General features: G+C 41.9%; 1 protein-coding gene across 2 annotated transcripts in view; it reads right to left on the bottom strand.

Annotated features, from left to right (window-relative positions):
* The window catches only part of DNAH5 (dynein axonemal heavy chain 5), a gene marked incomplete at both ends in the record, with an annotated part of 215,917 nt that overhangs the window by 20,764 nt on the left and 181,031 nt on the right, over positions 1 to 14,122 (bottom strand). For both annotated transcript variants that reach the window (XM_080804575.1, XM_080804576.1), the window contains 6 exons: positions 684 to 929; positions 4,474 to 4,623; positions 6,388 to 6,509; positions 10,669 to 10,859; positions 11,347 to 11,461; positions 12,444 to 12,687. In XM_080804575.1, coding sequence (XP_080660701.1) covers positions 684 to 929; positions 4,474 to 4,623; positions 6,388 to 6,509; positions 10,669 to 10,859; positions 11,347 to 11,461; positions 12,444 to 12,687 — 1,068 coding nt within the window. The remainder of the gene's footprint in view (positions 1 to 683; positions 930 to 4,473; positions 4,624 to 6,387; positions 6,510 to 10,668; positions 10,860 to 11,346; positions 11,462 to 12,443; positions 12,688 to 14,122) is intronic.

The following is a 14,122-nucleotide window of genomic DNA, read 5'->3' as shown; positions in this document are numbered from 1 at the left end:
AGTCCCTGGAAGTGCCCCAGCTCTGGACTTGACTATCCTATTAGCAAGATTATCATGTGGTTTCCAGCACTTTATAGCTCCCCGGTGAGGCCTGAGCATGGCATGTTCTACATGCTACAGAATTTGCAAGCCACAAAGGGTTCTAGGAGCCCCAGCCTGGAAGGCAATAAGCCAGGTTTCCTAAAATCTCTGGTACCACCACATGGTAACAGCAGATTCCTGGCCTCTAGGGTCTGGGCCAAGCCTAGGGGACTCCAGGGGCACAGATTATACATTCTGGAACTCAAGAAAGACATGGTGAGGTGGGTTCTGGAGTGTTGGGGATTATAAGAGCAGAGCTGGAAGCGTGGCTGAGGTCCTGGAGTGTATGGTACAGGGGGTAGAGCTGTAGACCTCCCCCCTACACTGAGGGTTTGGGATCTAGAGTGGGGCTTAAAATTATGCAACTTGGTTGGGAAATAAGATGCTCTAGTTGGGTAAGTTTTCCATAAGTCAAGGCTCAGCAGAAAAAATTGTATGTTTTTCCATGAAAATTTTTCCAATGGATATTAAACTTTCCCCTGTTTGGTGAACATCACAAAGCACGTAAACTTAAACTCTTAATGATTCATAAGTTATTTTCCGCATTGCTGTTCTACAACCTGTAATAACAACATAACCTAAAAGTAGACATTTGGCCTCACATTCGCCATGGTCTGCTGTAAGAGCTTGCGTGCGTGGACCTCCTGGCCTTGGCCCATGGACACATAACGGGTTTCTATTTTTAATCTCTTCCCCAAGGCAATGATGGAATCCGTGGGATCTGAGCCCATAGACAGGAGACAGATGAGCGGTGTCCGTGGATCAGATTCCTCCCACGTTTTTTCCAAGTCCAGGATAACTCCTTCTGCGTAGCGTTCTCCCATGGAGTCCACGATGTACTTGCGGGCCTGCCAAAAACAGTACAGGAGTCACCAAAACGGATCCTGACTCCTCCATGTGTTATGATGCAGGGTGACTTCCCAAATTCATTTTGGTAGATTGTCTCAATGATGTTCACAGTAACTCTGCCAGGGAAGTAGGACAGAGACATTTTCCTTATTGTATCTCTACTCTATAAATACCAGAGAGGCTGTGTGTTCTTTGCCAACACACAATCACACAGTTCAGGACCAGAACCCAAGTTGGCTGATCAGTTGTCTGGAACCGGTTTCTATACGCCGGCTACTTCTTGGTACATAAGAAATTTAAAATATTAGGAAGCTGTATTATTCAAGATGCTTTAAGGGAAATGCATATGCATTCTAATAATCAAATAAGCTGCACAATGCCTGGGATTTAATGGATACTTATCAATGGATAATTACTGAATAACTTCTAATTAAGTAAAATATATTAGATATTTACTGAATAAGTTAGTTAATATTTTAAAGATTTAGTCCATAGTTATTCTCCTAATCATTCTTAGAATCCCTTTCCATTTTTGGCTCATCTCCTTTACCATTAATTTCGTTTTGACTGAAATACATGCGTACAATATCACAGACTTTGTCAACTATATTATCAACCATATAAAATATTTCAAGTAAAAACATAGCCCCTTTTCCAACAAAGTAAAATAATTAATCAATAAAATACTATTGTGAGTATGATCTTTCGTCTATGGTCTCCCTCTGGTAAAAACTGGATTCCCTCAAAGAAAAATTTCCTATTCTGTTTTCTTCTCCTACCCCATGGGAGTAAAACCCAAATTTCTCTACCCAGTGAGATTCCCCAGAAGAATCTCTCTCACATAATAATCAGAGCCCAGCTACGGGTACAACATGACCTTTAACCTTTCCAGGGACTGGGTAAGGTGAGCCTTGCTGAGGTGGGCCTTGGCGGGATCCCACTTCCATTTCTGGAGACACACAAAACAGTTGTAGTCAGGGTTTTCCTTAAGTCAGAGAGACCTGAGAAAGACTTGGGCCAAAGTGAGAGTAGTGCTGGTTAAACTATTTTCTTTGACTTAAAAACACCCGAAGTTTGATTTCAGTCAGTAATATAGGCTCTTCCTCCATTTTGAATATCCAGCTATGCACTACGCATTCTCAAAGTAATTGTCACCTCCCAGGTCTCTGGGCTTTAAAATTGGGATGATGTCCCCACTCATGTCTGCCTGCTGCAGGTTAGAGTGGGAAGGTAGTAGCCACAATAAGAGATTCATCCAGATCTTTGGGTGACGAGCGGGATTTATCTAGATAAAGAGGACAGGCAGGAGAGCTAGCGTGGTGAGCATTCCACGCAGAGAGGACACACACACAGAACTTGAAACAGAAAAGAGCAAGTCACCGAGAAGGGCCAGAAGGACATCCAGTATAACTCATGTAAGATTCAGCTGTGGGACATCCAGGCTTCTGCATACCTCATTGGCATGAATGGAAATAGAGTGCCACATTGTCACAACTTACTCTTCACACACCTATGAAGAACATTTTTTTCTCAGTATCTGATTTCAGCGAAACAGACTCAAATGTTGAGTCTGGGTAAACAATCAACAAGTAAACCTCTGTACCTGTTCTGACCCTCTTCATTGTTTTTGAGACACACATGTGTATGAGACGTGAGATAACCTCTGAGGGTGCTCTGTTTTTACAACCAGGCAGCGGAAATTCCCCTGACATGGGCAGTCACGCTCGGCCAAAATACTGAGAACAAGCCTGATGCTGCTTATGGGGAATGGGGACTGCATATACCCACGCTGTAGACCTTCAAATATGCTTCCCAAGAAGGTGTCTGGTTGAAAAGCACAAAAGGAATGTAATGTGAGCATAAGAATTTCAGAGGAGAGGGCATTTTCCCAGAGGAGCCTTGCAGATCTTACGAGTTGGGTGTTTTAATGGCCTTGGGAAGGCACTGAGTCTTCAAAAAGCAAGGAATAGCATAATCATATTTCCATTCCTTTTAGAGTATACAGGATCAACTAGAGTGGGCAAGAAGGAACAAGAGGAGACCCCAGTTGGGAAGCCATGGCTATAGTTGATCTATAGACCACAGAAACTAGGGTGGAGATGACAAAGTTACAAAGGAGCTTTGTGGACTTAAATTCAGTATTGAACCAAATAAAGTGTTACATAAGGGAAAAAGGAAGGAAGGAAGAGAGTAGAGGGAGAGAGAAAGAGGGGAGAGAGAGGAGAGGAGAGGGGAGGAGAGGGAGAGGAAGGAAGAAAGGAAGGAAGGAAGAAAGAACAAGAAAAAGAAAGAAAGAAAGGTAGGTAAGGGAGGGAAAGAGGGAAGGAGGAAAGAAATGAAAGAGAAAGGAAGGGAGGGAGGAAGGAAGGAAGGAAAGAAAGATGGATGGAAGGAAAAGAAAGAAAGAAAGAAAGAAAGAAAGAAAGAAAGGAAGAAAGAAAGGACTGCTTCAAACTTCCACACTGTCCTTAAGGCAACAGTTGGACAATTCTTTCGGGCAGGATAAACATAATGAAGTTGAGAAGAAAAACTGAAGGAAGGGTGATCTCAGGTGCCCTGCATTGCAAAACTCATTTTTCTTTTCTCAATAAATCATCGAATCAAGTTGTGTTCATGATTCCTTGGTACCTACCTGGACTTGGACTTGGTTATTCCCTGTTTTTAACACTCCCTCTGGAGAGCGGAGGGGAGCGCGTCCCACACTCTATTATAAACCCAGCCTATGTTACTCTACGGCTTGTTTGCGGAGGGCCTGAAGGAGTCCACCTGAGCTGAATACTCAAGCTAAACTTTTCATCGTGAAGGCAGGACGCAAAAGTCGTATTAGCAGTGACATTTCCATGACAGGAGGCCAGCAGATTAAAGGTCTTTGAGAAAATGGATCTTCTGGAGGCAGGATTCACATTTAAACCGTATGTAAAATTCAAAGACTTTTAGTTCTTTAGTTCTTTAGGCCAGTTCTTGCATCAAGGTTGCTGAGACTTTCTGGGGTTATAACTGTAGATTTGGGAATACTGTGCCTCCCTCTTATCTACCTCTCCTCCCAGGATTCCACATCCTTCCTACCTTTTACTACTAACAGAACGGAGCAGCCGTATCATTTTTGAGGTAATATAAAAATGGTATGGAGGAGCAATACATTCCCTTTACGTCACACCTATACACTGACCTGAAAAACACGGCTTTCTCATTCACTCTTGTACCATTTAGACCAAAGAAGATTATTAAATCACTTAGCCCAAATGCACACCTCGCTACATTTGTTTACTTTTCCATTTGTCACATGGATATTGCCAGAAAATTCCATAGAAGCCTCCAATTCTGACTGGGATTAAAATAGTCAATATTTCTTTAAATTTAAATGGAAATTCTCCTTAAAAATATTCTCCTGGGGGCACCTGGCTGGCTCAGTTGGTGGTGCATGTGACTCTTGATCTCAGAGTTGCAGTACGTTCAAGCCCCACAATGGGTGTAGAGATTATTTAAACATAATAAAAACATCTTTAAAACATATTCTTTTTTTTTCTAATACAAACTTTTTACCTGAGCAATGGTTCTGTCAGGACACCAGGATCTAATAAGGAGAAGACGTCTAAAGCAGTCAAGAGATTTATCATAGGCATTTGGAAGGGGCTCCTCCTCAGGGTTTTCCTTATCAAACCAAATTTTCCACATTTTCTCATTTCTTGATATCTGAAAACACCAGGGGATAAGAATTGCATCAGAGCACAGAAAAACCTTTCAGTAATAGTTCACGGATATTTTTCATCAAATGTTCTGACTATTCCAGACACGTGTGAATGATAGCCCTTGTTTTGCTTTTTTTTTTTTTAATTTTATATTCCACTACCAAAAAGTGTGACAGTCTAAAATCAAATGTGATTTTCTCTAAAGTCAGTCCGTATTAATGCCAGCGTACAGTAGCTTTTGAAGTAGGGAGGGTCTTGGGTTGTTTAATTTCTTCTCATACCTTTGTGCTAACAAATTTATGAGGAATAAAGAAATCAATGAAAACTCATTTTCATTATTTTAAGGAAATCTGATTTGCTCCATGAAATCCTTTCATGATCAGGAACCCATTCACTCATTATTCACGTATGTTTCCTCATTTCCCAGGGCCACTCCTGGCACAAAAGAAGACATTTAATATATGTTTATTATTGAGCGAAAAGCTTTTTGGTCAATACTCCATTAATCTAGAGCAATTTGAAATATACGACTTAATATCATATCAAATGAGTAACGACACACATGCTTCCTTTAGGCAATTGATAAAGAGGAAGAGAACACAGTCCATTATCCTTTGGGACTTAAAATCAGAGACAGTATTCCACGGGCATTCATCTCTAAAACACAGAACAAACAAATAACGTCTGCAGATAAATATAATCCAATGTTCTCTGGTATATTCCCCTTGATTAAAGCCCCAGATATAGCTCTTGGAGAACTAATCAAAGGGAAAAACATGCCAGGTCCACATTAGAAAGTATTGTGTAAGAATAAAAAGTAATAACCTCCCTCTGTCGTGAAAGATGACATGATGTGGAGGGACTTCGGGCATAAGACAACCTCTAGAAGACGCCAACCTCAGGAACAGACACCAGTCGGAGAAAGGTCACTAGGAGTCATCTCATAGGGGAACACACTCGAGTGCATTAAAACCTCCCAAATGAAAGTTATTTAACACAAAAGAATGGATCAAATTGTATGACAGAAATAATGCAGATCACCAGGCATAAAGCCAACACATACAGATAGAGCTAAACAGCAAATTTCTGGTCAACTGAAACCAGGAAAGTCAGGAACCAATATTAGCACGTTTTCTGGTCATAAAAAGCCTACAGCTTGTGGCTGCATAAAGCCACCTTGCTCTCAGTGTGACTTCTCTCTGCTCATCTGATTCTCAAGAATCAGATTTGTCCCAATTCAGCTCTCCAGACCCAACTTCCGTGATCCCAGCACGTAGACAATTCACCAGGAACTGGCTGGTTATGACAGGATAATGACTTGTAAAAGGGGCCCAGGACTGGCAGCAGATTTATGCCCAGACACCTGGCTAAGGCCATATCATGGGAGCACAAGAGAGGAGGAAGAAGAGAAGAACAAGAGGCGAGAAGATCATCTCCAGCATTTAGAGGTAGGCTGTTCATGTTTCTTTTCATTAATCTCCAGGAAGATGGCAAAACCCCTTAAACATGTCGAGCGATTTCATTAAATCTCAGTGTTCCCACTTATGGCTCTCCAGTTGGTGATACTGACATAGGGCACTGGACGGCACCATTTCGACGTGATGGAGTTTGCTTCATCAGAGTGCGAGTGGGTGGGAGGAAGGTCAGGCACCAAGGCAAGAGGGACAACATTAAACAACTTCTCTCTTCCACAAGTACCGCAGCTAGTGATGAATCGGGGAGCTGCTCCCTGCGACACTGCTGTAAACTTATTCAAAGCACAAGTTACCTGATCAAGGATGTCTGAGAACTGCCTGAGTTTGCTGAGTTCCACCAGATTCAGCCAGGTCATGTCCAGGATCCATTTAGCTGGTTTAGGAGGACAAGCTTTAAGGTCCAAGGAGGCACCTCCTTTAAAATCAAACATAGAAAGTTACTAGATTGTTCTTTCTTTACTCTAAAACAACCTATTTATATACAAAAACTTTTTCTGAAACTTTTTAAAAATATTTTATTTATTTATTTGACACACAGAGATCACAAGTAGGCAGAGAGGCAGGCAGAGAGGGAGAGAGGAGGAAGCAGGCTCCCCGCTGAGCAGATAGCCCGATGTGGGGCTCCATCCCAGGACCCTGAGATCATGACAGAGGCAGAGGCTTTAACCCACTGAGCCACGCAGGCACCCCAACTTTTTCTTACACTTCTAATTTTAATTATTTACCACCTTGACATTTTTTAAAGGTTTTATTATTCTGAGAGAGAGAGTGTGTGCATGAGCAGGGGGAGGGGCAGAGGGAGAAGCAGACTCCACACTAAGCAGAGAGCTCGACACAGGGCTGGATCCCAGGACCCTGCAATCATGACCTGACTCTAAGTCCGACACTTAGGGATGCTGGAGTGGCTCAGTCTGTTAAGCATCTGCCTTCTGCTCAGGTCATGATCCCAGCATCCTGGGATCGAGTCCCGTGCGGGCTCCTTCCTCCGTGGGGAGCCTGCTTCTCCATCTGCCTGGAGCTCCCTCTGCTTGCACGTTCTCTCTCTCTCTCTCTCAAACAAAGAAATAAAATCTTTAAAAAAAAAAAAAAAAAAGTCCAACACTTAACCAACTGAGCCTCCCAGGCACCGCATTACCTTGTCATTTTTTAGGCTCAGAAATATGTCATAGTAATGAACAAGCTTTAAAATCAAATAAAGGAATCAATGATTTTAGAAGAACACATTTAAGAATCAGAAATACAGGTATGGACCAGGGGGCTGCTGGATTCTGTCCTAGCTCTGTGTGGTCAAGGTCTAGGACAAGGCAGCTCATCACCTGGGTTTCTGTTTCCAAATAGGTACACAAGGATTAAAGAGGCCTGGGTGTTGTGATGGTGACAGAATGAGAGAAAATGTGTATGTAAAGCACTTGAAACAGGACCAAGACCACAGCAGAGGGTCACTAAATGAGCAGCTGTTGTCAACATTGGAACAAGCTCTTTCAAGGAGAGAGTTTATCTAGAAATGTCAGCAGCACCCACGTGTTTAAAGGGTTCTCATCTATGAATCAGTATATTATTTATATCCATTTGAGCATACCCAAGGATCCTGAGCTGTGTCACTTATTTTTTGTCACTCTAACCACAGCAAACATTTCCACTGGGTAATGACTCCTACTTCGCTGCTGCTGGCTTACCTAAGCTCACGTAACTCATATAAGTCCCACGACACCATAAAATAAACGACACCTTAAAATGTTATTGTTGCCCATCTCAGAAGAACTAAATGTGTAAACAATCATATTTTAAGTCAAAGAAGTATTATAGGATGAAATATATTGTTTAATAAACACCATCTATTAAAATATTTCACCATCTATTAAAATATTTCAAGGAAAACATGCTCTAAGTATAATTCTTAAAAGGATATAACCAATTCATTTGGCTAACGTTAAAATCCTTTTTTGAACACAGCAGGTCAAGAACAAATAATAACACTCCGGATATTTATTGAACCAATCTCCACTTTATCCAGGTGCCACGGACCCCACTAAATTACTATCTTTTGGCCAAATCCATCTTAGTATATTTCCAACAAGGTAAAAGTATGGCCTTGAAGCAATTTTGATAAGATTATTAAATCACCAAATCAAAACAGATTGCTTCAATAGCAGAGAGCAGTTAAAGACCTGAGGACAATGGCCTTGTGTTGAAATATGTCGTACCAATTTCCATGGAAACTGTCCATTTTCCAACAAACTCAAAAGAATAAGACAGTCATCAGAGAGTTAGGGAGAAGCCATTTGCAGGAGGGAAAGGGTGGTCCTTGCAACCAAAGCATTATTCACGGCTTAGCAGAGGGTAACTGTGGCATGAATAGTTTTCCTGCCTCAAAAGTGTACAGTGGGCCACAGAGGATGATGGTATGGGGTTGGGGGCAGACATATTCCTGGATGATATGGCACCAGATTAAATGTACTTCTGATGAATGAACAATTGGAACAGGTTTAATTCAAAATAAATTCTCCAGGTGATGGAGAGTTATGCCGTTGCCTTCATTCTGTGAACCCTTACTCTGGGAAGAAGTAAGTTTGGATGTATACCATCACACTTTGTAAAAAAAAAAACGTGATATGTTCTTACAACAAAAAATTTCTACCAGTGCTATCGCACAATCATAAAGTGGTACAGGTAAGGCAGATTTAGAAAGTCATCTGGGCTGATCCTGTTCCACCTTAGAGATGGGAAAATTAAAAGACCAGTATCCCAACACTGTCGCTCTCTAAATAACATTTTCAAACAAATGATTTTAAAGTCCTTGCAGAGGAAGTTCCCCCACTGGGTCCTTCTCACCAACATCTCAGCACCTCACTGAGCAATCTTGTGACATAGCTGCCTCGCAAAGCATCCTCCGACTCTGTTTCATAAAGCGGGGTCGCAAAACTGTTGAATGCCAAAACCCCGCAAAAACCAGTCCAGCCTATGTGAGCCTCAGATTAATAAAAAAATAAAATAAAATGCTACAGATAATATAACAATGCCTATCGTTTGCTGAACATATCCTACGTGCCGTCGTTTACACAAATTGTGTGACTTCTCAATAATCTGCTGGTGTAGACTTGACCACCCTTGTTTTATAGGGGAGGCTGGAGCCTGAAAAGTTTGAAGAATGTGCTTGAGACACTCATCGAGAAATAAGCAAAGCCACTCTTTTCACTTAGAGTCATCCTAACCCTAAATCCCACGTCTGCTATCATTACATCAAATGGCAATACATTTCCCAGTATTTCAACCAGACTTGGATGCATTTTGTGAGGAAATGCACTTCGTGCCTGGATTGAGATGTCGGGGACAACCTGCCACAGGAAACCTCCATCAGCTGGAGGAGCAGTCAATGACACCACGAGTCAGCTATTTGAAGGGCTCAGTGAAGAAGTCAACCCCTACACCTACACATCTCCCTAAGGAATGCCTCCCCAGTTCATTCATCATCCACGTGCTCTGATTTAGAAAATCTGGAAAATAAAGAGATCTAAGGAGCCAGAGCTCAAGAGCTGGAGACAAAGAATAGAGAAAAAGAAAAATTGTCTGTAAATCATACATTCCTGAGTTCAAGTTTAACCAAATGAGTCTTGGTTGTTTCTATAAGATATGTATGCAAATGTATATTTATACAAACACGAATACGCGTTTGTTCACATTGGACATAGACCTACGCCGCCCAGGGCACAACAGGTGCAGAGCCACCCCCCTTCCCTCCTGCCCCTTCAGGGTCGCCTTCAAGTTCCTCTGCAAGTCGACTCTCCAGGTGAACGTGCAAATCTCTCCCCACCCGCTGTAGAGAAAACTATGTCTCCTCTGTAAAGATAAACCTTTGCTTAGAAAGACACAGTAAATAAAGCCATTTAGACCCAGCAACATTTCCACTAGTTTTTCGTCCAGACATTCAAGAATGTGACAGCAAAGGTGTTTCCTAGCCTTCCCTTGGCTGTAGTGTGCAGTGGCACAAGGGACCTGCCTGTGAGCAATTCTTCAACAGATACAGAAAAAACACCCACAGGATGTTTTTTAAACAACTGCCCCGCCCGCGGCTTCTGCCTCTGTCACACCAGGCTTGCCCCCACCGGCACCTTGATGCCCTTTCCTCTCCCTTTGACACTCTCCCTCTCCCTGTCACCAGGGCCAGCGCCCCCTCCCCCTTCAGGACTTTGTTCACCTGTCCATCTCTCAGGGAGGCCTACCCCGTTAGGTATCCCACTAAATACTCCATTTAATAATTGAACTGCCCCCACCAACTCTGTATACACTGTTTACTCCCCATCTCCCTTATCGAGCTCTGTTTCTTTTCCCCATCGTGCCTACTAGCTTCCCACATACCACATAATTTACTGTTTCATGATGTGCCTAGTGTCTAGTCTGTGACTCAGCACACAGGAGGCTCTCAATAAATATTTATGCAATAAATGAACAAATAAAATACTGCACATATATGCAACCTTCAGTGAAATGCAAGATAACTGTTAGAGCCAAAAAAAAATGCTGCTCTGCACCTTCAAGTAACTCCTACATCTGGACCTTTCCACTGTTATACTGACCTTTAACAAGGGTGAGAAACTCTTCATGCTTGACTCGGTTCCTCTGGATGTCGATCTTCAGGGTAAGCAGCAAGGTGAACAGGAACTTGTGTTCTTCATACAAGCCCCGGGCCGCATACTTATGAACCTCATAGGTCATATGCTCAATGATATTAGCAATCCTCTTGCTCGTAATTGGGCTTTTGACAGACCTGGTGGAGAGAACCAGACTTAAATCAGGCTTATTCCACTCCCCTTTTCCATTGCCCATAAAAACGTCTTTAGCGGAGAACAGGTAACTCTGGAGGGCCAGTTCTTTTTTACGCATAAGAATAAGCATCCTAAATCGAAAATAACAAGCATTCTCTCAACATAAAATAACACAACAGAATCTGCAATGTTGTCTAAATCAATTTTACCCGCAGGGTATTATCACTCACAACAAGGTCTTGGGAATTCTCTTGTTTAACAGAAATAGATGAAACCCAAGGAATCAATCCATGGATGGAGAGTTGGTAGAGCCGTCTCTGAGCGTAAGAGGATTTATGAGAATGATGTGTTAACATGCTGGTAATTACACTCGGCTTAGATTTAAAAAAAAAAAAAAAAGACTCAGTAGCAAAAGGAAAAGAAGTTATAAGGTCGTCATTGGAGCCCTCAGAGAGAAAATTCAGCCTGGTTTCCTGAGTACAGACGTACCTGGCTAAGGAAAGGTCAAACAAGCCGAGAAACTGGCCGAGCGAGGTCTGATACATTTCATTGACCAAGCGCATCTCAGTGATGAGGAAATACAGAATGCTGCCTCGCGTCGCCACTGAAAAACAAAGAAGGTTGCATGTGCTGGGGTTGGACAGAGAATGACCCGTGCACAGACCAGCTTAAACTCTAAATGAAAACAGGTCTTATTTTTGTTTTATCCATGACTATCTACCAGCACTGGGAGTCTAGAGCAAGGCTCATGATGTAGAAATTAATTCTTATTCATAAGCTTTGTGTAAGCAGTCTGTTGTTGGTGTTTATCAAGTGGAATTTTCCATGGTAGAACTTCCAGATCCCCTATAAACATACTTTACTCTATCTTTTCATTGGCAGAAAAGGCAATCGATGGGAAAGCAAAAACTGTAACACCCGGCAAATTGTGTAGGCATCTTATGGACCTCACGCCTACGCTCCATGAGGAAGCCCCAATCATGTGTGGCCTCAGGTTGGCAAAACGAGGCATGGCAACAATGATGTTTCTGACTCTCCACCAGCACACGATACCGCTTTGATTATTTCTCCAAGAAGAATGATATATTTCTAAAGGAAACAATGCTTTCAGCAGGTCCCTCTTGTAACCCGTAAACAACACTGATTTGCAAATTTATGGGTAAGACTCAAGCACTCCGGTGAGACCAAGGAGCTACTTTCCTAATACAAAGACTGCAAACGGAATACTGGCTGATTGCTACCAAATGATAAAAAACTTGTGAACAGCCCGTAAATGCCACACTAACTCCTCAGATTTCAAAACGGTTGTCAGACGTTCTTTAAAATCCTCCCTCTTTACTTTCTAAGTGTAAAGAATTTGCCAACTCACAGGAACGATAAGCACCTAGAAAATGTATACCACTGCAAATTTTTTTCACCTCAGTTTTACCGAATGCGTCCCAAAGTGATGCCACAAAACGTGAATGGCCACCCCGCCTCGTGCTGCCATTTTCATTAATGTCCTTCGTTCCTTTAATTTCTGTGATGTTCGGGTTTTTTTCTCACTTCATTTTCCTGTGACATTTGTCTTTCATTACCAAACTTACCAGGTCTGTATTCCTCCCGGGCTGAGTTAATTTGAATTTCTGTCTCGGCCGAAATTTCCAGCTTCTGTGTCACCTCTTCCGCGGTCTTTTTTGTGTTACTCAGCACAACAATGAGACTCTCGTCTTCCACCAGGGACCCCTGCGTACTCGTCAGCCGGTAAAGCAAATTATCTTCTAGCTCTTTCATCCGTCTTTTGTTTGCAGTTACCTCCTCCATGAGATGAGTTCTCTCTTTCTCCAATTCCTGTTAATTTGCATAAAGATATTTTCCTCCTTAATTAACAACTATTGTTTGGCCATTCCTGAAAAAGTTAACCTAGGGGGCTGCCCTCCTCCCCTGTAGTTATCATACTGGACTGCTGAAAACACATCAAATTAAGAAGAGGAGGAGAATGAATGGAAGAAGGAAGAATGGATGGCAAATAACAAGAAATTTGCTAAGAACACGACCAACATCCCTGGACCATCTATCTATTTCCTAAAGTCAAATCATTTTAAGTGACTTCTGGGACTATATGTAAGCTTGTTTTGAAGGTGAAAAATAGTTGAGACTATATTGGAATATATTTGAAGACGTATATCGATCTCTTGGATTAAATACATTTTCTTCTGTTTAGTTTTTGTTTATAAGAGCTCTGTTGTTGTCTGAACGTGATTGTTGTCAACTTGCTGGTTGAAATGGTATCCAATCCCCTGAAAAGCAAGTGTCCAAAAAACTTAGGCAAACAATCCATATGGCTGCTGCAAGTGTCTTTAAATGGGAAACTGTTTTTGGCCTGAAAAGGTGCTATTCTCTCCAAAAGAAGGAAAGTTCTAGATCTTTCCTGAAAGATCTTTTTAAACAGCTGGGGAAAGAACGGTTTTGGATGGTTATTGTCCTTACTGGCTACTTCTTCCTCATGGTGGTTTGGAGAGGGAGAGTCTGTGGAACAGAAGGAAAAAAAGGATGGAACTGGGGAGGGTGGAGAAAGAGGGTACGGCCATGACGCAGAACAAGCCAAAGGCAACACAAAGCCCAGTGGCTGTAACTGAAATCCACAGATCTAAAATAAAGGTGGTAGTAACAAAACTGCATGAAGACAAAGAACAAAGGCCACTGGCCACTGTGTTATGTTCTAGCCAACCAACCACCGTTGACCCAACATGATGGGTAGAACCCTACCAGGCTTTGAGCAAAATCTCAGAACTTGCTTAACTCTTGGAGACAAAGCAACTCTAGCACAACCTGCCTTTATCGCCTTTGTTTCCTTTTACTGGGTTACATTGAAAAGCTTCTTTCATGGTTATTTTCATTTCACTTATTCACCAGATAAGAATCTCATATTTGAGAAAATGTAAAAAACAAATAAACCAACAAAAAAACGAGTACAGAAAGTGACATCTAAGACACCTGCAAAATTCCTCTCCATAAGCTGCTGTTAAAAAAGAGAACTTACGCTACAGTTACACTAAGAAATAAAGTAATAAAGTTCAAGGGAAAAATTCAAGTATTTTTTATTGTCATATTCCCACACTTCCCACACTATCACTATCATGTCTGAGTTCCTAAATATCTAACTAAATATCCTAAGTATCGGTCTAAATATCCTCACCTCTTGAAGAAGACTGGTAAGGGAAAGAACGTAAAGCCATGGAGAGAATGATGGTTTTGACGTCAGGAAGACATGTGTTTGAATCGC

The sequence above is a fragment of the Martes martes genome (genome assembly GCF_963455335.1).
Source record: "Martes martes genome assembly, chromosome: 5".
Lineage (NCBI taxonomy): Eukaryota > Metazoa > Chordata > Mammalia > Carnivora > Mustelidae > Martes > Martes martes.
Note: the sequence above shows the minus strand (reverse complement) of the source record. Positions and strands in the feature narration are given on the sequence as shown.